Here is a 24843-nt window from a genome sequence, read left to right on the forward strand (position 1 = left end):
ATATATTTTATAGCATAATATATTTTATTTAATACCCAGTAAAGCAAGGGCAGGTGGCTGGTCAATAAGTTTATATTATAACAGTAACCACCAGAAGACCTAAGAGTGATTAGGTATTATGCAATCTTAAAATACATAATTATAATTCTTTCACCATTCGAAAGCTACATTATCCACGAGTAATATAGGATAGGTTTTATCCCGGAAATTCCACGGGAACGGGAACTATGCGAGTTTTTCTTTGAAACCGCGGGCGGAGCCGCCGGCGGAAAGCTAGTAATATAAACTGAGATATAAGCGCTAGTTCATTTTTTGTTTGAATGTGCTTCGATCACATAAAAACAACAGCAGTTTTTTTGATAATTGTGGTGATAGACCAACCAATCAATCAAAAGGTTCAATTTATTAATTTAATTAAAAAATAGATATAATAATAAGGTTACGAAATAGTTGACGGGATGAAAAAGAGTGTGTGTACTTATGTACACGCGTTAGAAGTTATACTTCTTTGGCGTATGGAAAAAAAGCACCTCAAATACATTAAAGCATAAAGCTCGGTTTTTTGATATTTTCTTTAGAATCATATTTAAAATATGTCATCCATTGCCGGAAACAGTATGGTTACACATAGGCCTCTGGCAATATGTATAAACCGTGAAAACTGTGTAAGTACAATTATTTTTTTGAGTTTGGGGGTGTCCGGTAGGGGGTTAAAACCATACTATGGGTTCATACGCACTATGCGGGTAGCCGTCCGGCTGACCGCAGGATGCGGTTGCGAATGCGGCCAGCCGGATCGCGGGCAGCCGCATTCGCAACCGCAACCGTTACGTAAAGAAGAAAAGCAAAGAAAGGAGTACTGGGTGCATCCTTATTTGAAACACGAGATGAGAGCAAGCATTTTGCAACCACGTGCACACACTCACTCAATTGCGGGCAGCCGCAGACTGAACCGCACAGTGCGTATAGCAACCGTCCGGCTGGCCGTCACACGGGCCGCAGCTCTCCGAGCAACCGGAGCGGTCTGCGGGTAGCCGCATCGCAGTGCGCATAGAAATGAATATTACGTAAATTGTGCTTGCGGTCAGCCGAACGGCTACCCGCAACGCGGCTACCCGCATAGTGCGTATGAACCTGACCGCAGGATGCGGTTGCGAATGCGGCCAGCCGGACGGCTACCCGCAATGCGGCTACCCGCAATGCGGCAACCCGCATAGTGCGGTTGAAGAACCGTTGCGATTTGCGGTCATGTCGATCCATTTCAAAGATGGAAATGGAAGAAGTTGCAGCTATTTACTACATTTACACACGTTACGTATAGAAGAAAAGCAAAGAAAGAAGTACTGGGTGCATCCTTATTTGCAAACACGAGATGAGAGCAAGCATTTTGCAACCACGTGCACACACTCACTCAATGGCGGGCAGCCGCAGACTGAACCGCACAGTGCGTATAGCAACCGTCCGGCTGGCCGTCACTCGGGCCGCAGCTCTCCGAGCAACCGGAGCGGTCTGCGGGTAGCCGCATCGCAGTGCGCATAGAAATGAATATTACGTACATAATTGTGCTTGCGGTCAGCCGAACGGCTACCCGCAACGCGGCTACCCGCATAGTGCGTATGAACCCTTAGTGTCCGGTAATGGATGACATCATTTTGAATATTATTCTAAAGAAAATATCAAAAAACCGAGCTTTATGCTATAATGTATTTGAGGTGCTTTTTTTACACCTTTGTTACCTGTTACCTGTCAAAGTAACCACTACCCAAACTACATAGTCGGTCATCGTTCTTACCTCAGAGCTAGGTTTATTGCTCTTAGGTTCTTACCTGTGTTGGTGACGAGCGCAGACAAACTTTCTGGTTTTATGAAATACTAGCTGCTCCGCGCGGTTTGACCTTCCTCGATAAATGGGCTATCTAATACCGAAAGAATTTTTCAAATCGGACCAGTAGTTCCCGAGATTAGTGCGTTCAAACAAACAATCAATCAAACAAACAAACAAACACTTCAGCTTTATAATATTAGTATAGATTGTGCGCCTGGCTGAAGCGGGCTCTTGCTCTATCTATACATATAATAAATCTGTAGAAGGGTCAATTCTGTACATTGAAAATATTGAAAAAATAAATACCAGGGGGTGTTACTGGATCGATACTAAACCCAAATATGTGATTAAAAAAATTTTTGTCTGTCTGTCTGTCTGTATGTGAAGGCATCGCGTGAAAACTAACGGTTCGATTTCGATGAAACTTGGTATAATTATACCTTATTATCCTGGGCGTAAAATAGGATACTTTTTATCCTGAAAAAATACGTAGAAAAAAATTTATCTTAATTTTTCAGCTTTATCCATAGACGTTGTTCTGTAGAACCGCGAACACACGTTGCGTATGATTATAGGTCTAGCCGCATTTGGGTCCAATAGATATTTATAAGGCATGGTATGCATGGCATTGTCAGAGTTACTCAAAATGGAGAAATAAACCATCCACGCGAAGACCGACATCCGCGCGGACGGAGTCGCGGGCGGAAGCTAGTTATAAAATAAGCACATAATATTCATTGAGATATTATTACTACGTATGGAGACGACACCGCCTACATCACTTATGTTCCACTCAACATAGGTCATATGGCTTATCTGCACTCAGTCGTTTGCTTGCTCATTGGCGCGAATGTCACGCTCATTTTTTGTTTGTTTTAAAGTGAAACTCATCAAATATGCCTTCGTGTGTGTTACGATATTGCACAAATAATACGGAAAAATGCAAAGGAATAACTTTTCATCGGTAAGTAACTAGATAATAATTTTTAAAACTTGGTTCGAGCAAAATTTTTGACGGGCGCCATTTTGCGTCATTTGTCATAAAGTAAAAATTTAAGAAATGGCCAAGAAATGGCATATTGTATGAAAGATGTTTAGATAGTGATATTACATGACGTAAGTTTAAAATAGCGGAAAATAATAATTGTACACTAAGTTTTACACATTTAGAAAATATTGTACTGTGGAAATAGGCAGAATATTTACAAAGTTTCGCCTCTATGGCGGTGAGTCGATGACATCGCTTAATCTATGACTCACTAGCTGCCCCGCGCCGCTGATCTTGGCGCACAGATTTTGTTCGTCGTTTCTCCTCTATTCGTAGGTACCGTCATATCCTCCAACATTGCTTTTCCAGCCTATCTTTGCCCAAATAGAAATTTTAACTTTCCCGAGTGTTTATGTGGAGTAGCATGACATTTAAGACTTGTTTTGTTTTTTGGTAGAAAATTAAAGTCTTTTCTGGCCAAACTGATTAGATGGCACATGTATAACGTAAATCAGTCTGCTGCTACATGTCGACAAAGAAGGAGGTGTTTTGGTGGTGCCAAATTTTTCTAAAAAACTTGTCTCTGATCACTGGGAATCAATTAGAATACGTGAATATTTCTTATTATTTTTTAAACTAGTAAAAAAGGAGGTTATTTGTTATTCCCAAGCAAAAATACGTAGTATTATAGGAGTTTTGTCGCTGGGCAATGTTAGGTTAATAAATGTAGTGTGACCTATCCCAACATTGCCCAACCGTTTTGAGGTGCTAAGGCTGACACATTTTTAACAGACTTCTCAAATAGGTAGCAAGGTAATTTTTTCTAGGTATAAATTAAGTACACAGCATGTGTTTTCTTTTAGGTACCTAGGTAGGATTGTATGAGTATGTATGCCTACCTAGGTACTTTTTAAATGTTAAGTAGAAGTTACGTATAGGTACATAAATATTCATAATTTCAGTTTCATTTCAAAGATATACCTAGAAACAGTACGAAAGCAATATTATTGCATGTGTACCTACCTATTACTTGTTACCCGCCTACATATTTTATTAAACTTAATTTTTTCATCCTTTACCTAGTTGATTTTTTTGTGACAACCGTAAACTCTAAAGATTTTTGTATGAAGCTTGTGAGAAAATTACTCCTAACTTTGCCCATACAATTTAATGAAGATCTACTTATTTTGGATCATTTTTTGTAAGAGATTCGGCATCTTTGCCTTGTCTTGTACTTTGTCTCTTAAAAACAGCTGCGTAAGTCTTAAAATGGCTGAAATATTAAAGGTGGGCAAAGTTGTATACTTTTCCACCTTACTTCGCCCACCTCTTTCTTCCTTATTTTTAGAGAAACTATTAAGAATATGATTATTTCAAGTATATATCTATTCATTCTATATTCAATTCCCTACTCAAATAACAGCATCGATTCTGTCCATATTTTGTTTTTTCTTGTATATGATCAAAACACTGTGAAAAGCGGGCAATGTTGGAGGAAATGACGGTAGTAATAATAGCTCAATGCACATATAGGTACTAAGATATTTTACCTAGTATTTTTTTAGGCGTATTGTAAAATAATAAAAACATTATAATAATAATATGTCTGTTTATTATCGTATAAAATATGTCTATTGTACATTCAATGGGTATAAACGCAGTATTACCACTGAAAATAATAACTTAATTTGTAAGGTAACAAGAAGAGCAGTTTGTATTTACAAATTGCTCTCTTATTGTAACTATATTTCTGTTGAAAGAGGTACGTACTACTTTGCTTGAGAGCAACAATTAAATATCGGTGGATTTATAGAATATTGATAAGCAGGAATTGCACTGTCTATAAGTTTAAAGCAAAACCGGGTACTGACTAAATTTATATGAAAAATGTCATAAGTGGTGGGTAAGGATGTTTTATCAATGGTTTTATCATTGAAAGGTCGTTAGATCACTCTAAACATCTTCATCGGGAAAGAGATAACGGCGTCAAAGTCGAGAGATACTACATCTCGATACATTTTATTTATCTAAGGGCTGATTTTTCAATCCTTGGTTAAAACTTATTCATCGGATAACGTATTAAACTACCATTTCAAAAATGTAGGTATTATATTTGTCCGTATTTGATAGTTTACGGGTGACATTTTAAAATTTTCGTGTAATACTTTATTTATTGGACGGATAAATTTTAACCAAGGATTGAAAAATTGGCCCAAGTCTGTGTCTAAGTATAGAAATGTCATTATGGATGAATTATATTTCCTCGAATCTCGTAACGAAAAGCATAAATTAATGGCATAATCCAAAATACTTAACCGAAGCTATTGAATTAAAAAAATATGCTTTCTTCCAAATAATCGTATATTTTTAAAGATACCTTCACATGTCATTGAGTTACTATGTACTACGTACTAGAGAAGACATCGCTAACTACTACACTATTTGTAACACGAGTTATAGTCAATTGTCTCAAACCTATTTTTTTTGTTACATTGATTGGTTTTAATTTATTTATAAGAAATAAGAGGCAGAATATCTACAAAGTGTATGACTCACTAGCCGCCCCGCGCCGCCGCGCTTGTCGCACAGATTTTGTTCGTGGTGTCCTCTCTATACGTAGTAATAATACCTTAATGACACATGTAGGTACATACTGATCTATAAAAATACGACATAACTTTAAGTTTTAGAGCTAGCGTGCACGAGCAACTTTGTCTCCGCAACTATTTTGTCTCTCCCATCAATTGTATGGGGAGTTGCGTCGCTACGTGCGCGCACTTTCTTACTAGTCCATAGAGTTGATGGGCTAGTATGAAAGTGCGCGCACGTAGCGACGCTTTATCAGTACCCGGCAAGCAAACATAAAACTAATTTTATTCTAGGTACAACTAAACCATATGAACACATTTTTTTCTTAATTCTAGGTGCATAAAAATAAAACATCAGGCTATCGACTTCTAAATTCGCCATACACTTACTATTTTAGAATTGAAAACGGTTGGAACACAAAATTATTTATGTTTCTGTTCTATAAAATAATTTTTAATCCCACCCAATTTTATGACCAATATCTGTTGAAATGAGCCTCATATAAACCGTTAATAATAAAACTTCATTTGTACTATTGTACCTAATTTATGCATTAACAATATTATTTTAATCTATTTAAACAATGTTTTAATAAAGAAAGTTAAAACTACATACATTGGATATCAAATATCGCATAAATATTATTCGGAATAAACCCAATATTGTTGTAAAAGGTTGTAATTACTTAAAAAGTCATTCAATAACATCATAACCAGGTAATAATAACACAAATAAAGTGATATTAAATATTTCTTTATGGGAGCTTTATAGGATGGGTCATGGGAGCAATGTTTTGGATAGGGTGATAATTACACTGAGCTGAGCGGTATTTTATTGCGAAGGTTCCATACTCTGTATGGGGCAATGTTCAGCCTTTACGTTTAATGTTTCGTTGTAACTATATTTTGCTTTCGTAAATTTAAGTTTGAATGAATAACATTAAAAGTAAAAAGAGCGTGTGTGCCGAGCACGTGTCAGAAGTGAAACGTATTTGGCAAGATTCAAAGATACCAAAACCGTTGCCTTACTCCATGGCGTGACGGTATTGCCATGACGCGACCTTGAAATTTTACTCTCAACGCTAATTACGCGCAATAATCTTGTATTGGAAAATAAAAATAATATCAAGACACCTGTGTTCGTTTGCTCGGTGAATGTTAGACCAATGAGATTGTTGGTTTTAAAATCACGATATAACAAAATATACCATGACGTGATCGAAGAGCGGTTCGATAAAATTAAAAAACAAAACCGAGAATGTTGGGATTTGAGAAGTAAACTACCTATGCTTTGACGATAAAAAATTGCTTCTTTCTGCTCTTAACAAATAAAAGTTTGTGTTTAATTTTGATGAGTTAGTGTTATTGTCTATCAGCACTTTTAGAAGCAGAATTGAAACAAATAAATGTGACCTAGGTATTTAGAATGTATTGAGATTCATTTGTAGATTTTTTTAGCATCTTCATTCCTCACATATTTGATGAAAATATCTGCAAATTTTCTTAGCATACTTTTTGCAACAATTTAATTTGTAATATGTAGTGGTAATAAATAATAATAATAGATATATTACGCATAGTTAAAAATGAATGACTTTTTAAGAACTTTACAAATGTTTTTTTTTTTGTGTTAGTTTTTTTTTCCTATATATAATATTAATAACTGAGCTAACACATACCAGATGTAAAATATACTTTTTTAAACTATATATTAAATAAACAAGTTTGTGTTTAAAACAAAATTTAAATTAGCAACAAATAAACAAACTTCAAATTTGAAGTCTCATTTCTTTTAATGTAACAGTGTATATATGTTAATATAATAATAATTTTATATGATAACATAAAACTTAAATGATAATATAATGATGTGCTTATTATGAAATTCTTACATAGATTCTATACAAAATTTATGGGATAATTTTTGAATTCAATAAGAATTATATTCTTTAATTTTGAAACAAAAATCGAACAGATTTGTTATGGTTTGGATTCTTAAACCAATATGTTTTCATCTTAAGAAGTAAATACTAATACAAATATCAAAGAAGAATTTGAGTGTGTTATACTGAAAGATAAAAACATTTTAGTTTTCCCTTTCTAATTAACATACTAAACACACTATGCATGGCTTAGCCTTGTATGGATTGCACTTATACACAAGTAATAGTATAATTATTATTCAAGTGTCTCTTATTAAAATGATTGTCTTTAAGATGTAATGCAGAGTACATTATACAAATTATAATATGTATATTAATTAATATAGACGCATCTATAGACAAACAAGTATGTTTAAAGCATTAGAAAATAGTTGCTATAACTATTAACTATGTCTATCCTTTAATTTTAGGTACCTTAAAATTATTCTAAAAAATTATAAAAAAAATATAGCTCTTACAATTTAAAAATAGAAAAATAAAAAAAAAATGTTAAATGTAATACTGCACACTAATAGTAGTCTAAATCAGTCGAGGCGTTAACAGTATTCAAATAATAAAGTACATTATATCATGTACTGTATGTAAATATTGTTTCTGATTTTAAATAGTAAAGCTGCTTTTATGGAATATAGGTGGTATCTATTAAGTAATTAAATAAAAATAAATTGTATATTTAATTTTATGCATATCCACAAGGCAATATAAAAATTGTCCCAATGATGGCAGTACGTAACAGATTTAATGTTTCAAAACCATACATGGATATTGGATATACATAAAACTACCAGTACTTAAATTAATTTACTTACTAACTACAATTTAAATTTTAATGGTAATAATAAAGCAAGTTGTGAGGCGGGATATTTGCATCAGTCTTGTGTAATTTTTGATTGTGAAAAATTATAACCATCATTCATTAAACTATTTGGTAATTTGTATAAAATGAACTCAATGTAAGAATAAATATACATACTGCATAAGAGTGCTATATGTGCTGTCAGTTCATTTCTGTTTTCAATGAAGAAAGTGTTGCGTCCAGCACTCTACCAGCTGCGTAACTCGGTATATTCAAGTAGGCAGGTTTGTCGTGTTCACACAAACCAGGCTCGGTGCAGCAACGGCTTACAGAGGCTCCACTACTAGTTGAGGCACAGACTGCAACCTCTGCTGTGTTTCTGAGGCAAACTAACTGATGACTATTGAATTGCTCTAGAGACCGAAGTTGCTCACCACAATTTTCACATTTCAATTCTCTTGCATGGACCTTCTTGTGGCTATTTAATGATCTTGAATTATCAAACACTTTAGTACACATATCGCAATATTTCAACACCTTTTCACCTGTACAAACCACTTTATGATTATTTAAACGGTCCAGTGACATATAACGTTTATTATTACACAGGTCACATTTAAACTGTTTCTGAGGAACGCGACCTGTATGCACTTGCATATGCTTACGGAGGTTGCTTTTATCTTTTATATATTTAGAGCAAACCGAGCATTTGTTTACATCTTTACGTGAATGGTTTGAATCCAAATGCCTGCGCAAATGTGACTTTTTATGGAAAGGTTCCAAACATATCTGACACCTAAATGGCTTTTGAGATGGATGCACACCTGTTAAGTGAGTGTTAAATTCGAGAATCGTAGGATAACTCTTCCTGCAATGTGGACAATGAAACAATTGACGGCATAATGCTGCACTTGAATCACAAAATGGGTCTGAGCAATCATCACAAAAGGAATCGAGTCCTGCAGGAGGAGTTGGGGTATGGAATTGTTCAAGATCATTTTGTAATGGGTCATGATCCGGAGTGCCAGCTCCGCTAGGTTCTTGCTTTATTTTTGCCTGGTCACTTTCTTCTGAAAAGTCATCTTGAGATGGTATACTTCTTGAAGTGCTTGCCAGCATCCACCAAGGATTATAAGGCCATGCACCTAACCCTGTTTGGGCCCCTTGACCTTTGATATCACTTGTTTTTGTTTGTGTTTCTGCGTTTGAAAATCCTGGAAAGCTTGGCAGCTCGTGTTGTTTAGGCCTCGATGATTCAAATATGTTATGCTGCGAAATGATGTTTTCATATTCACTGGCATCCAATTTTCTTTCATTTCGTTCATTTGGTTCCCTTTTGGACATATTTTGGTCTCTAAAATAATCACATAAATATGAATATGCTACAATGTAAACTAAAACATAACAATTATAGAAGTAAACAAACAACGCAAATGCGCGGAAGTGGGTCACTTGAGAAGTAATACCCATACAACGAAACTTGCAATAAAAGTAATTGGAAATTTTAATGAATTTGTTGAGTTTATTTATTTATTTAAAGCTTTAAACATACCTTATTTATTCTTAATGTCGTAGATAAAAATTGAATCCTATAGCATATCGGCCATTTTGTTTAATTGAAGTTACCACAGAATACAGATTACAGATAATTAATACAATATTCTAAAGTGGCACAGATGCATGCATAATATCCTAATATCTTAAAAACAAATATTTTCTTTTCACCCGCGTGGATCCGCTCCAGTTGGTCTTAACGTGGTCTTAACGTAATGATAAAAAGCCTATATATAGCCTTCGGCCTTCCTCGATAAATGGGCAATCTAACACCGAAAGAATTTTTCAAGTCGGAACAGTAGTTCCTGAGATAAGCGCGTTCAAAAAAACAAACAAACAAACTCGTTTATAATGTAAGTATAGATTAAACCAAGAATTACAAGATGCGAGTATTTATTTCACCTTGCTACTTTTAGTGGTTTCTAAAATTTAGCAAGATAGCATGCATAATCAGTACTTTATTCAGTGCATATTATTATATCTAGTGACATGATTAATCCAAAAAAAATTGGTTGTTTGTAAAGTAGGTTTACGATCGAGATGTTTACGTGATAACGTCTTATGATGAGATGAGACCTAGGATGAGACGCTCGAGATGAGACGGGAGATCGGTCCGTCTCTGTCTCGTTATACCTGCGATCGCGCTCGTGAGGTTTTGGTGTGACCTTGGGTGTGACCAGGTGTGACCAAGGTGTGACACAAGTTTCTGAAGATGTCACCCGACTAAAACGATTTTTAAGACGTTATCACGTCAAAACAAGATATTTTTAAATTACCTCTAAATAGTTGCTATTATTTTCATTCTATTGTGTTAATGAGAAAATTTTATATTATGCTCATTGTGTGTTTTTTTTTCTTTTCATGGCAAGAAGATCATTGTGTGTTCTGTGAGGTTGTCACTTGTCACTGTCAAGAAGAAATATTCTTGATATGTCAAAACACATGGAATTATGATTTAAAAAAATATTTTTCATTTTATTTAATATATAAAATCTTTTCTTCAATTCGTTAAACAATAATAATCAATAAAATAATTACGGCTTAGGAAAAATGGAGTGGCTAGGATCTACAATTTTAAAATCATTTTGGCGTCCAACTTTCAATTTCGTTAGGTTAGATTACAATATTATAATAGATATAGTTGATGGTCTTGGTTCTTTCACCAAGCAGAATTAATATTAACAAAGTTATGAATTTCAGAACGCGATATCATGCTGATAAAACGCGGTTGGTGCGAAGATATGGTTATGAAGAGAAGTTGTGGTGTGGTGGATTATTACCAAGATCTCTCGGCAAACGTTTGCCTATGCCAGAATACAGGTGTAAATTATTAATGATAGTAAATTATTATAGAATTATAATTATTTTACACTCCTTGATTGCAAAGATTTCAATAATAATAATTTATTCTGCTATTTCTATGTTTAATGTTTATATTATATTGTTAATCTGAATTATTCCATGTAGGCCAGCTAACCCATGGACTGAACGTAAAGCTCTGTATGGACAGAATGATTACATTGATATCTTGGGCAATGGAGATTTGCATCCCGTTAAAACATTATACACAGTTCCGTCTTGGATAAGAGGTGTTAGTGGTAATGAATACCAGGTAAATATTGTTGAATTAACTTATGTTGTTCAAATGAGAAAATCAAATATCCCTAACCCATATATGTGACTTCAGTTCATAATGCATATAAATCAACAAACAAATTAATTAAAATAAATGTAATATTTATGAAATGTATCCCTTGATATGATAAACCTGAAAGTTATATTAAACTTTATTACAAATTTTAGTAAAGTCATATTTTACACATTATGTATATAATATCTAATCCATATTTGTTTCCCTTAGGTTCTCCTTCGTAAGAAAAAATTGTTTTCTAAAACTGCTGTGCCAAGAGAGAGACCTACAAAATGGAAGCAAATGGAGAAGCGGATATCTTTCCTCTATAGGAAACTTAACAGAAAAACAAAAACTGGAATGTCTAGAGATTAGAATATTTAATAGGTTTTATTGTTAATTAATAAATAGTAGTTAAACAAACAATCTTAGTATAAATTTGGTTTTAATAGATATTACAATTTGCAAAATGTTGCAGAGTCCTTTGAAAAAAATAGATTACTTTTAAAATATTTAAAGAAGGTATGTCTGAAAAATTTTCTGACCATTTTGCCATAGCTATATATAGTCCTTTAGCTGAACTTAGAAAAAAGGGGTCAGAAATTTCTAAATAACAATACTCTGTTTATATTTTATTATTTATTTATTGATCTTCACACTAAATTACATTTTATTTCATTCATTCATTCATTTGACTAGCATTATTTAGTGATTGATTTTAAATTATAGCTTACTTTCTTATATATTTTCAAAACATGTATTCCATTTTCTATGTATATTTCATAGCCAGCATCAGTTTCTGATGTATGATACTTAATTCTTTATACACAACATAAGCATTTAGCTGATGATTTACACTGTCTTATCACTTATGAACACATTCCCTAACTTATCATATACCAATACTTGATAAAAGTAGGGAGAATATTGAACATAAAAAAAAACCTTAATGTTGTCCTCACAAATTTAGGTTATGGCATTCGATTTACTCTCTAAGTCTCTAGCAATTAAAAATTCTTAGATGAACTAAGATTCACCCCCTATTGTCTTCAAAACCTAACGCCAAAGTACGCATTCAAATATATCAATTTAAATACATTTTATAGAAGATGTCTCCAGTCTTCTTTTATCATATCTGCAGCTTTTTCTGCGATCATTACAACAGGGGCATGTGTATGTGATGCAGGTATACGTGGTATAATAGACGCATCGGCGACCCTTAAATTGCTTATTCCTTTGACTTGCAAGCGAGGATTTACCACAGCGCTGGGGTCGCCAGCCGGCCCCATTTTGCAGGTCCCCACCTGAAAATTTATAAGGAGCCTTATATTTATAGTTGCTTTGGACTTCTTCGAAGGATGCTAAAGTTGGTTTAGTTGAGAAAGTCGTGCAGAGCTTTATCGTAAGGTGATTATCACACTGCCACTTATTGCATGTTACGTGTACTTGCGGGTACTTGCGGGACACATACGCGGGTACTTGCGGGACACATACGCGGGTACTTGCGGGAGTACATCGTGCGTGTCTTTTACGCACTTTTTACGTTTGTAGGCGCTGTATCTGCATGAACTCACTTGGTTGTATTATCTGTGTGTTGGACTGTGCAGTGTGCGTATTTTCACGAGGTAGGCTGTTCTTTGTTTTTTTTTCTTGATTATTTTCTAGTTTTTTGTTACTTACTTGATGGTCTAACGTTATTGATGTTTGCATTATTGCACATTCCCAATATTCGTCAGAATCAAATTCTAAATGTTCACAGCCTGGGAATGGAACATTGTTTAACCTTGTCCCATATTTTTGAAACGCCTTTGTGCTTATAACTTTTTGAGTCTGTAAAAAAATAATTTTGCATTTGCAATTAAAAGCAAACCTATCGACCATACCTATATATCTCACGCTCACTACTCCATTCGCATTGTTATTTTTTTTTTGTAAAATTTTCCATGTTTCCAAGCGAGAGAAAGAGAAGTATTAAGTTAGAACCAAAATTGGTTACATTTTGTAATAAACATTAAGTTACTTACAAGCCGCACGCCCTCTCTCAGTGCTTTCATGTCATTTGGATGATCGAAATAATTTGGATGAATTTTAGGGTGGTCATCAAATTTTGCGCTCCTGAGTGTCAGCCGGCCATAACTTTGAGGGCGTATTAGTACTGGATTTATTGCAAATGACTGTTGTCTCTCTTTTAATGGTAGAGAACCGTAGACTTTCCAATAAAACTGATCCGTAACTCCTAAAAAAGTAATGAGAACGATTAAAAAGAACATTATTTTATAGGGCATCGGTCTAAATACCTTCATTCTGTAGACATATTACCAAGTAGCGATCGAATTATTCCTAAAAAGTCGCCTGCAAGGGATCCTGCCCCCATGACTAGTTCAATATCTGGACGTCCTTCGGTAAGATCGCTTCCATATTGAGTTTGGGTAAAAGCAAGACCAGCAGCTCCGCCTGGCAATGTGAGCGGTCCTCGTCCAGCCATGTAAGCAGCTGCTGATGTGGGCGAGGCAGCCAACATCTGCAAATTTAGTAATACAGAGCTAATTTTCGACACAATCAGTATAACTTACTGTATTATACAGTTCTATCAATCGGCTTTGCCGTTTGCATTGCTCTCAATGTGTCTATATCATGTCTGCACATTTAACATTTCTCAATTTCCTACTCACATCATTTACGCAAAGTCCTGTCTGATTTACTATAAATGCATTTCCGGAAAACGTGACGTGATCTTGGAGGTTGTAACCAACAGGAGAATCTATTATGGGATTGATTCCAACATCGAGGAGGTGCTCTTGCGGTCCTACTCCTGATAACATAAGAAGCTGTGCCGAACCGATCGTACCCGCTGCAAGTATAACTTCTTTACGTGCAAATACCCGACGTCTGGAATACCGAGAAATATTTAAAATAAATTTATCTTCCTTATTTTTCTTAAATTTTTGTAATGAGGTAAATAAAGTTGTCGTGTGATAATGATAAGATATGTAAGAAATTTCAGATTAGAGAACCTAATTTAATTTTGAATTAATTCTAACCGTTAGGTATAAGTATTTATTAAGATGTCTGTGCAATGATTTAATATTTTCGTTAAGTAAGCTTCGTTAAAGTGAAATTAAATTGCTCAGGTAGTCTACATTTAACTTTGATCAGGTAGGTAGGTACTAAATAATTAATTGTCAAAATGTTAATCAAACCAACTTATCTACCTCTTATTATGTTTTATGAACTCGACTCCAACAGCCGCTTTTGTGTCCGAATTTATTAAAATTCGTCTAACTGTTGAGAATTTTGACACTTTTAAATTCCTTCTAAAACGAACTGGTTCTAAAAAAGCTTTAGATGCACTACATCTTCTACCATTTCGAATGGTCGCCTGCGGTTTTGAAAAACCAATTAATCGTTCTCCATTTGGATCATTCCATTCATAACCGAGTTCCTCCCCAGCACCCTTGAACGCATTGTCAAGAGGTGATGAGTATGAAGCGTAATCAATATCCATATAACCACCCACACCATGATATGTTGAATTCTTCAGTTCATTGATTCGTATATTTTCTGATTTCTTAAAATAAGGTAATACTTCATCGTAACTCCACCCATTGTTACCCATGCGAGCCCAGTCATTGTAATCTTCAGGATGTCCTCTTTGATATATTAAGAAATTGAGCACGCTGCTTCCACCCAGTACTTTACCACGGGGCATATAACATACATTGCCCCGGAGATCCCTGCAGGCTCTTTTCTCCGGCTCTGACGTATAATCCCAATTCATGGGTGTTATGGACATGAAAGGCGCGAAAATAGGAATATCGGAAAAGAAATTTTCATTGCCACCAGCTTCTAATAAAAGAACGTCCCATTTGGATATTTCCGATAATCTATTTGCTAATACGCATCCCGCCGACCCGGCTCCGATAATAATAAAATCAAAATCTTGTTTATCTTTAGGAGTATAATCAGGTATAAATCCTTCTTTCTTATTTTGAGGTAATGGTCGAAATAAATCGGTCCAAAGATCAAAAAAGTTATTTATTTGAGATCCAGCTAACGAAAAGCTGCTTATAATTACGAAGAATATACAGGACTTCATGTTGACTTATTTATTCTTCTTCATTTCTGAAACAATTTCAATTTTAATTTATTAGTTGATCTATAATCTATACAATAAAAGTGAATCGCCAAAATATGTGTTGGGACTTGGGAAGCGTAAAACCCGGGCACGGCTCGATCAATTCGGGCAAATTTTTTACCGTTCTTAAGGAAAGAAAACATGAAAGAGGGGCAATAGGGCAGAACAACGTCGCGTCGGCTAGGAACCTAGTTTAATTATCTTTGTCTATATTTAAATATTTTGCTGTCTACAGGGTGTCCCGTAAGTAGTGGACCAACGGGTTATGGGGAGTAGAGGGGCTTATTATCTAACAAAAATACTAAAATTTATTGTCCTAAACCATATATTTTTTGATTTATGCTTTATTTTCAAAATTTGATAAAAATATCATCCACGTAAGCTTAATATGAACTTTTACCATTTCTGTTTTTATTTTATTCTTATTTTTTTGTTCAAGGTTGTTAAGAATACATAAGTCTTCCTAATTAAAATGATACTCAAGCAAAATTAACAACAACAACAAAATTAGACCAAAAAGTAGGTAAAATTTTACGTTTTAAAAATTTACGGACTGAAGTTTGAACAAAGCTGGTGTAAAAAAAAATGTATGGTGACCCTGTGGAACTTTGTTTTAAAAACTTCTACATCTCATACAAATTACAAAAAGGTATAATTGTGTGGTATAAAGTATTTAAAAAAATGTTAAATTGGCGTTCAATATTCAAATTAGAAATTATCAGGTAGTCAACTCATTAAGTTATTCCGAGAATTATTGCCTTTATGGGCGCGCGCTGGAATTCTTTTGTATTGTTTCTGGCCAATCATAGACGATACTTGAACCCACTATGATTTTCTTTGACTTTCAACTATTTCAGTGACTTGCTTATAGCTCGGAACTACACGCGTGTTTAGCTTGAATCCGTCATTATGATATTATTCTTTGTTGAAGTGCGATTGAATTGGACACTGATTTTTCTTGTGATTTGGATATTGTTCGACTTAAGTTTTTTGAAGGAAATTGCCTAATACATACACTCCACGTGAAAATGCAGAAATGTTATAAAAATTATTGACTTAAAAAAATTTTGATCCAAGCATAAGCATCTCTCGACAAAAATTTATTCGTCGTTGTTAATCACCTGGTATTAATGCTTGCTCACTCGTACATGATACGGGTGTAAATCACTTCTCTTCAATATGCAATGCACTGTACTTCTTGGTACACCAGTGCGTCTAGCAATACGGCGAGTACTAGTTGAAGGATCTTCTTCTACTTCTGTCAATATTAGACGATCATCGACTGATCTAAGCCTTCCTATTCGATTTCCAATTCCAGGAATACGACCTTCATGGTATGCGTTATTTACTCTGAGAAAAAATCGGTGATCAGGATAGCAATCCCGATTGGGATAACGCTCACGATAAACACGTGTTGTTGTCGAGCATTTCCATCACTGAGTCAATAAATAAAAAACATTTTTCTGCATATTCACATGGAGTGTACGTATTAGGCATTTTTCTTCAAAAAACCAAAGTCGAACAACATCCAAATCACAAGCAAAATCAGTGTCCAATTCAATCGCACTTCAACAAAGAATAATATCGTAATGACGGATTCAAGCTAAACACGCGTGTAGTTCCGAGCTATAAGCAAGTCACTGAAATAGTTGAAAGTCAAAGAAAATAATAGTGGGTTCAAGTATCGTCTATGATTGGCCAGAAACAATACAAAATAATTCCAGCGCGCGCCCATAAAGGCAATGATTCTCGGAATAACTTAATGAGTTGACTACCTGATAATTTCTAATTTGAATGTTGAACGCCAATTTAACATTTTTTTAAATACTTTATACCACACAATTAAACCTTTTTGTAATTTGTATGAGATGTAGAAATTTTTAAAACAAAGTTCCACAGGGTCACCATACATTTTTTTTACACCAGCTTTGTTCAAACTTCAGTCCGTAAATTTTTAAAACGTAAAATTTTATCTACTTTTTGGTCTAATTTTGTTGTTGTTTTTAATTATGCTTGAGTATCATTTTAATTAGGAAGACTTATGTATTCTTAACAACCTTGAACAAAAAAATAAGAATAAAATAAAAACAGAAATGGTAAAAGTTCATATTAAGTGTTCATATTAGTTACGTGGATGATATTTTTATCAAATTTTGAAAATAAAGCATAAATCAAAAACTATATGGTTTAGGACAATAAATTTTAGTATTTTTGTTAGATAATAAGCCCCTCTACTCCCCATAACCCGTTGGTCCACTACTTACGGGACACCCTGTATATTAATAAATTATGTATAATATACAAAAACCTACCTCTAAATTACTATATCCATTAAAAAAACCATCAAAATCTGTTGTGTTCTTAATCCCTATACAGAATTACAGACACGCAGACAGCGAAAGTACCGAGTGAAGAAAAAGATTAATTTAGGTACACCGTACACTATTGTCCTCTTGTCCTTGTACTTGTTCATAAATAAAAGATATAATTCTTCTACGTATAAAGTCAAGGCCACCACATTCACATAATACACATTAACGTAATGTAGATGACCTTCAAACCAGCTGATCAGAACACGCGTGGTGACCTTGTTGCTTGCATTATGCCCAAACGAAGTGACGTAGTATAGATACCGTTAAGTGTATAAATTATATCAGATTTATATGCAAAAGAATGCGTAAATTATTGCTATGGTTAACGTCACAAATGTATTACGATAAATATTTCGTCATAACCTTTTTTTAATATTTAACGTCTATGTATACCTACTACTTATACAGATTTATTATAAACTCATATGGTTTGGTGGTTTGAATTGTCTTTGTAATTCTCAAATACTGAGGTAATACAATAAAAAATGTTGCGTAAGGAGGGTTAGAGAACAGGGGTTTTCCTTGGTGTCCCTATATTCCAAGGCAGCCATAAAACCAACTACCTACTCGATGCAATTGCAATATGCATATAGGCAGTACCTAGGTATAATTCATCTTTTTTTCCCTTATACTATTAGCACGAAAACTCCATAATAAACAATTTTGATTAAATACCGCTGCACAGTAACGACACACAATGACTTTACACTTTACAGAAGCCTGATCATATTATCACATACATGCTAAAGTCAATACCTACAACATCAAACAAATATGTTTAGTGTGTGCCTGTTGGCTTGGAGTTTTCGAAGTGTTTTATATTAAAATATATAGTGTTATACTTATCTATATGTATATCTATAATTAGATTTTAGATCATTGGATTATGTTGCAGTGGAAATTATCATGAAATTAAGTATTATTAGAACAGTTAGGTCTCAGTGGTTGAGGATGGGTTGAGGTTTCTGACTTCAATAAATTAAAATAACTTATATTTAAATATTAAATAAAAAAAGAAGTGTGTGTACTTATGTACACGCGTTAGAAGTTATACCTACTTCTTTGGCGTATGGAAAAAATACTACAATATACAACTTGAACATAGTTATCAATTTTCATACCACCTAGAACTAACTTCATGCTGTTAATTAATTTAGGTGTCGGTGTGCGCGCGCATCGTAAAAATTCACTAGTTAATAATATAACAATAGACAATAGTTAATAATTATCTTGCACGTTGTTATTATCACAAATCTTAATTTTGCTCAACTGCTCTACATCTGTAATTTATCAGCATGTATACAGCAAAGACAAGCCTTGTTCAAAAAATATTAATTGTTTATCGTTCTTATTTACTGATACATTTCTTTAACTTATTAAACAAATTCAATTTATTTACTTATTCGATCATGCTATAATAATGACGGATTCTTGGTACAGTGGATAACGCGTGAGGATAGAAACGGCGGCCAGAGGGCCCTTGGTCGATTCCCTGCAGAGATGATATCTCGGACCTCCTGCCAGAGGTTGATCACCTACCTACTTTTCCATAAAGAAAATCGATCAATGAAGCAGATGTATGCATAGTGCATAGTGCATATTCTGCCCCATACCCCACTTGGGGACACGGGACTTCACACTTTTAGTGGTTGAACAACCGCGACGGTTGCTTTGCCTGTCTAACATTAAACGATAAAAAAAAAATTAAATGAAAAATTAACGGATTACTTTTTTGTAACAAATAATGAATGATTAACTCGAGGGTATCATATTTTGTAACGCAGTTTTGAGTTTGCATTATTGTTTAATTAATAAATGTATTCAATTTTTGCATTAGACGTGCAAGTTACAAGCAAATGTTTTAATCTAAGAGCCCTCGCCGGCCAGACTTTCCTTTCTTTAGGAAAGTTGAAAGTTTCTCTGTATATGTCTCCGATATAGATAAGAACGACTAGCGATTATCAAGTCTAGGTTGTGGTTACTTTGGCAGGAAACAGGTAGTAAAGGTGTATAAAATTGTACCTAACTTTCATTATAGTTTTAAAGCTAAATTTTATATAATATGTTACTTGGAGACGTATAAAAAGATGTTAACTCAAGAGCCGGACAGTTTTCATGGTTCTTACATCTTGCCAGACACATTTAAAAAATAACTAACATACCATCAAATTAACGTACTACCTAAAAGTGTATCAAATATGAAATAACCCACTAAAAACATTAGTTTACTATAATTAATGACAAAAAAATAATAGTATAATATAAGTAATAAAGTTATTACTTATCTTTTACGGCGACTTATGTCGATGGAAATCCACGTATCTCGATGATTTTGTTATTGTGTCATCGAGATACGTGAAATTCCATCAACATAAGTCCCCGTAAAAGATAAGTAATAACTTTATTACTTATATTATACTATTATTTTTGAGTCATTAATTATAGTAAACTAATGTTTTTAGTGGGTTATTTCATATTTGATACACGTTTAGGTAGTACGTTAATTTGATGATATGTTAGTTATTTTTTAAATGTGTCTGGCAAGATGTAAGAACCATGAAAACTGTCCGGCTCTTGAGTTAACATCTTTTTATACGTCTCCAAGTAACATATATAAAATTTAGCTTTAAAACTATAATGAAAGTTAGGTACAATTTTATACACCTTTACTACCTGTTTCCTGCCAAAGTAACCACAACCCAGACTTGATAATCGCTAGTCGTTCTTATCTATATCGGGGACATATACAGAGAAACTTTCAACTTTCCTAAAGAAAGGAAAGTCTGGCCGGCGTGGGCTCTTGATCTATTTCATTTTCTCAATATGATCACTGATCAGATAATAAGTTCTTGTTTCTATAATATGTAATATATATTAATTATTATTACACGTTGTCATGAAGGTCAGGAAACTGTATATTATGAAATTTATTTCGAGAATAGTTTCATTATGAAGGTTTCGTTAAGGCCATACAGAAAACATGATGGTCATCTAATTTGCACGATCACCATGATAAGGTTCTTCGTAAACTAAAACAGTATTATTGTAAAAAAGTTTAATTTAGAATCATATAAATATTTATATCTAGGAACTTATATGATGTTAGGTACGTTAGGTACGTTTAATATAAAAAAATAAAAATGAAGCAAAGCAAAACATATTAATTTTATTAAAATATAAACAAGAACATTATGATTTCTATCAAATCTTGGTCGGACTAAAAATTTGACTTTATTAAAGTAATCTATAGGCCACAGTGTTCGTCCGTAACTTGTAGCAATGTTTGGCCAACTATAATGGGAATTAAGACTTGGGATAATATTATATACCATAGTAAGAATGGGAAAGGTGACGCTATAAAGGCACTCCGAAGGTTTTTAAGGAACGCGATAATATACTGTAAACAGCTGTAAACATGCTATCTCTACCTGTGAGCGTGACCCAATTTTTACGGAAGCATATTCGACTCCTGCATTAATTTTAAATATCACGAAGTTGAAAATTAACACGCCAAATATAATTGTGTACTGTGTGTATTTCATATTATCACACGTATTGTACATTTTTGAAGTGGGTAATGAAAGAACAACAATTGGGCGGAAATGTAAGGTAGAGTCGATGTTTAATAAATGTTTTTGAAAAAACAATTAAGTATTTAGTATTTTTAATTATAAAATGAGAAAGTAAATTCATTTTTGGATTTTTTTTTACCTGGCCCTTGCTATCCTTGATTTTGTACTAGTTGTGGCCTGGAAACCTTGTATAGTAATTCAAAACAACTCTTACATCATGGTGGAACATTTGCGATTTCGAAACTGATATTGAACTTACAAGTAACAATACTACATACTTTAGAGTTATTTTATGGCATGTAAGGTACTTGATTAATAGATATACCGATGGAATACACGTACTTTACGACGTTACCTGCATGTACAATCGACCAATATTATATGGATAGAGTATAGGTAATTGAGATGATATGCCATGTGAGTAGTCTCAGTAGAACATAGATAAAATATATGTCGAGGTAGATGCGTTAAGTGGTACTCTAGTACACATATACCTATATTATATACTGGCTCGATTGAGAAATCGTACCGTAAAGGGTCCTCCAGCTTGTTTTTAGTCCTTGTGACAAGTTCTACCAGTAAGCTGCTATACATACATATATTTTTACTAATTTAGTCGTTATTATAAACATCAGAGAAGTAATTGCATAATATCTATAAATGGTGTATAATAAATAAACAAGAGTATTATAAATATAGAAAAGCAACTGGATAAATAAAAAAAAAATGCTAGGTTCGTTCAAATATGACAGTAAATATAGTTAGCCGGTAGGTTGATAATGTGCCGTTTTAACGATTCTGATAATTTATTTATCGTGTTATCGTTTAGATACTCAATAAATCTATATACATATTTAAGTAAAAGGAAATTAATGATTTTCCAGTATTACGTTAAACTATAATAAATAACTATAGATTCTATATCACTTAATATCGCAATTTGTATGAATTTTGATTTTTTTATTCCCTGAATGAGTACCTACCTACCTATTATACTAATTTTATTGACACTAACCTAGGTAAATAATTTTTGATAAAATAAAATCGTATCTGTTAATCAATTCTTATTATCTTCTTACAAGTAGCTGCTTACATCTCGCAATGAAAATGATTTAAATATAACTATGGGCGTTCTTATAACTAATACCAAATAAAAAGTAATAAAAGTAGCTTACCTTAAGTAGCAACACATTTAAGACGAACACAATAGAGCACATGTGCTCGGTATATCCCACTTGGTCATCCAGTCACAGATGCTACCCACAGAATAATGATAAGTTTAGATACAGATATATTAATGACAAATAATTTTTCCCGCATCGCGCACGCACCAAGGCGTATATAGGATTGGTCGTGTGGACATGAGCGTCCACTCAATTTAAGCTTAAGGCCACAAGACGAGATCGACCGGCTCCACTGATAGGCTATTTAGCAGGCTTATATTTTACCAAATTTTTTGATAACTTATTTATATGGAAACCTTGTAAATATATTCATTTAACGAGCTGACATGCCCTTTTTGAGAAAATGCATGCAGTCATGCTTCGGTGGATTGCATTATTGCGATGACATCGTATTATAAAATATTTAACTGTGTAATAAAATAAATCAATTGCTGGTCTCATGAGCATGAGCATGAGCATGAGCCTATATAGCAAGACCGTGTCTAGTTCAAGTTCGCCTCTTGAGAATTCGTTTACCTACTGTGCACTGTGCCAATTAATGGCACAAATAGTGTAATTTGTAGTTTCAATCTTCAAAAATATCTACTATTGTGTAGTTAAAGGTTGTGTGTCATATTGTTTTTCCAAAATAGGTATATAATTGTATTCAATCATGACCGAACAGTAACTAGCTGCATTTTATTTTACTTTAGCGGAACTTAGAATTCCTTATTTTTTATTCATTATTTATGTACCTACTTATTCAAATAGTTCAAGTCATGCTCGAGTAGTTCTCGACCGTGAAAGATACATCCAATAATAGAAAGTCAATTTGCAATGTAATTTCGGAGTAAATAAAACTACTAGATTAATTTCAAGGTTAAAAAAATGATAGAAATCTAAATATAGCAAATATTGCAATATAACCTTGGTATTGGGTTTGATAACCCTTTAGAATAAAAAATATTTTCTCTCATATTTGACTTAGATTCAATCATGATTTTTTTTATTAGAGTTGCTAACTACACAAGCTCTTATATCTTACATTTAAGTAGGTACCATTAATTATTCGATTTCGTGTTTTTCAATTGTTTTCTCTACATCCCTTAAGAGAATAATGGAAAACAGGGACAGAGATTTATTTACGGAAGTTATTTATAGTCTGATCCATTATTAAACAGCAAAAGTCACAAAATATCCGAATTCAATTTATTTTCTTCTTCATATAAATAAGATACCTTGATTTAACGTGCAAGCACAGATAATATAATATGTGCAAGTTAGAAGGATGATAATAACTATATAACATAAATATTAGCCAGCCAGTCAATATTACCTACGCGTATTATCCGGTAAATATTTGATGTATTATCAGCTTTATGGCGTGAGGTGATAATAATGTTAGATAATAATATTTTATTACATCTAAAAATAAATTTTCAGGTTTATTTTCTATCATAAATGCACAGGCTAGACCTTAATTCTTCTTAAAAATATGAAATGTAATGATCAAATGAATTTAAATATGAACATTATCAATATAATTTAAAAACTTAATTTTGTTAATGTTGTTTTGATAATATTTTTTACCCGCAGTTCCTCGCGGTTTTACCCGCAGTTGGTCTTAGCGTGATGATACATAGCCAGCCTTCTTCGATAAATGCACTACCTAGGCCGAAATAATTTTTCAAATCGGACCAGTAGTTCTGAGATTAGCACGTTCAAACAAACTCTTCAGATTTATAATATTAGTATAGATATTAAAATGTCTAAAAGTAAAAAATAATATATGAGTTATAATGTAACACGCCATAAAATAAAAAATACTAGTGCATCTGTATGTAAGGCTAACAATATAACATGTTGATTTTCTGCGCATTTGTCATTGAGAATGCTCACTCAATGCTTACTTTATTTATCATGATTTCATGTGTGTTTTCCCATAACTTGTATTTGATCACTTCTATAAAAATTCCTTCTATTTGCTTAAATCTTACGTTCTTTATTGAACTTATTTGTAGGTAATTGAACTTGTCTTAGAATATTATGTTGAATTAGCATAAATTAATACTTATATTTTTAAAATTCTGCTTCTTTCTTCTTATAATTAAGTAATAATATGATAATAAATAATAAATTGAGAAAACACTTTATTCAAATTTTTACTGATATCTTCGTGTCCGTGTAATAAGTAAATGGAAGACACAGGCTCCTGAAACAGTTCTTACTATCTTAGGAGCCTGGGTCGACACTTTGTTTTGTATTTTTTTTGGTGAA

General features: G+C 33.4%; 3 protein-coding genes across 3 annotated transcripts; 1 reads left to right on the forward strand and 2 right to left on the reverse strand.

Moving 5' to 3' along the window:
• Nucleotides 1–4407: 4407 nt before the first annotated feature.
• LOC123702514 (zinc finger protein 99-like) lies at nt 4408–9762 on the reverse strand. Its single transcript, XM_045650294.1, has 2 exons — nt 9693–9762; nt 4408–9494 (listed from the first exon to the last, which is right to left on the reverse strand). The coding sequence occupies exon 2, from the start codon at nt 9482–9484 to the stop codon at nt 8342–8344; it is 1143 nt and encodes a 380-aa protein (XP_045506250.1). The 5' UTR covers nt 9485–9494; nt 9693–9762; the 3' UTR covers nt 4408–8341.
• Nucleotides 9763–10602: 840 nt separating this feature from the next.
• LOC123702763 (39S ribosomal protein L51, mitochondrial) lies at nt 10603–11750 on the forward strand. Its single transcript, XM_045650553.1, has 4 exons — nt 10603–10806; nt 10895–11014; nt 11162–11306; nt 11556–11750. The coding sequence occupies exons 1-4, from the start codon at nt 10745–10747 to the stop codon at nt 11697–11699; spliced, it is 471 nt and encodes a 156-aa protein (XP_045506509.1). The 5' UTR covers nt 10603–10744; the 3' UTR covers nt 11700–11750.
• LOC123702754 (glucose dehydrogenase [FAD, quinone]-like) lies at nt 11696–22937 on the reverse strand. The gene is made up of 7 exons (XM_045650540.1): nt 22579–22937; nt 14537–15446; nt 13997–14213; nt 13644–13845; nt 13349–13560; nt 13005–13154; nt 11696–12628 (listed from the first exon to the last, which is right to left on the reverse strand). The coding sequence occupies exons 2-7, from the start codon at nt 15418–15420 to the stop codon at nt 12425–12427; spliced, it is 1869 nt and encodes a 622-aa protein (XP_045506496.1). The 5' UTR covers nt 15421–15446; nt 22579–22937; the 3' UTR covers nt 11696–12424.
• Nucleotides 22938–24843: the final 1906 nt, after the last annotated feature.

This window comes from Colias croceus, chromosome 2, assembly GCF_905220415.1.
Source record: "Colias croceus chromosome 2, ilColCroc2.1".
In the NCBI taxonomy this organism is placed as follows: domain Eukaryota; kingdom Metazoa; phylum Arthropoda; class Insecta; order Lepidoptera; family Pieridae; genus Colias; species Colias croceus.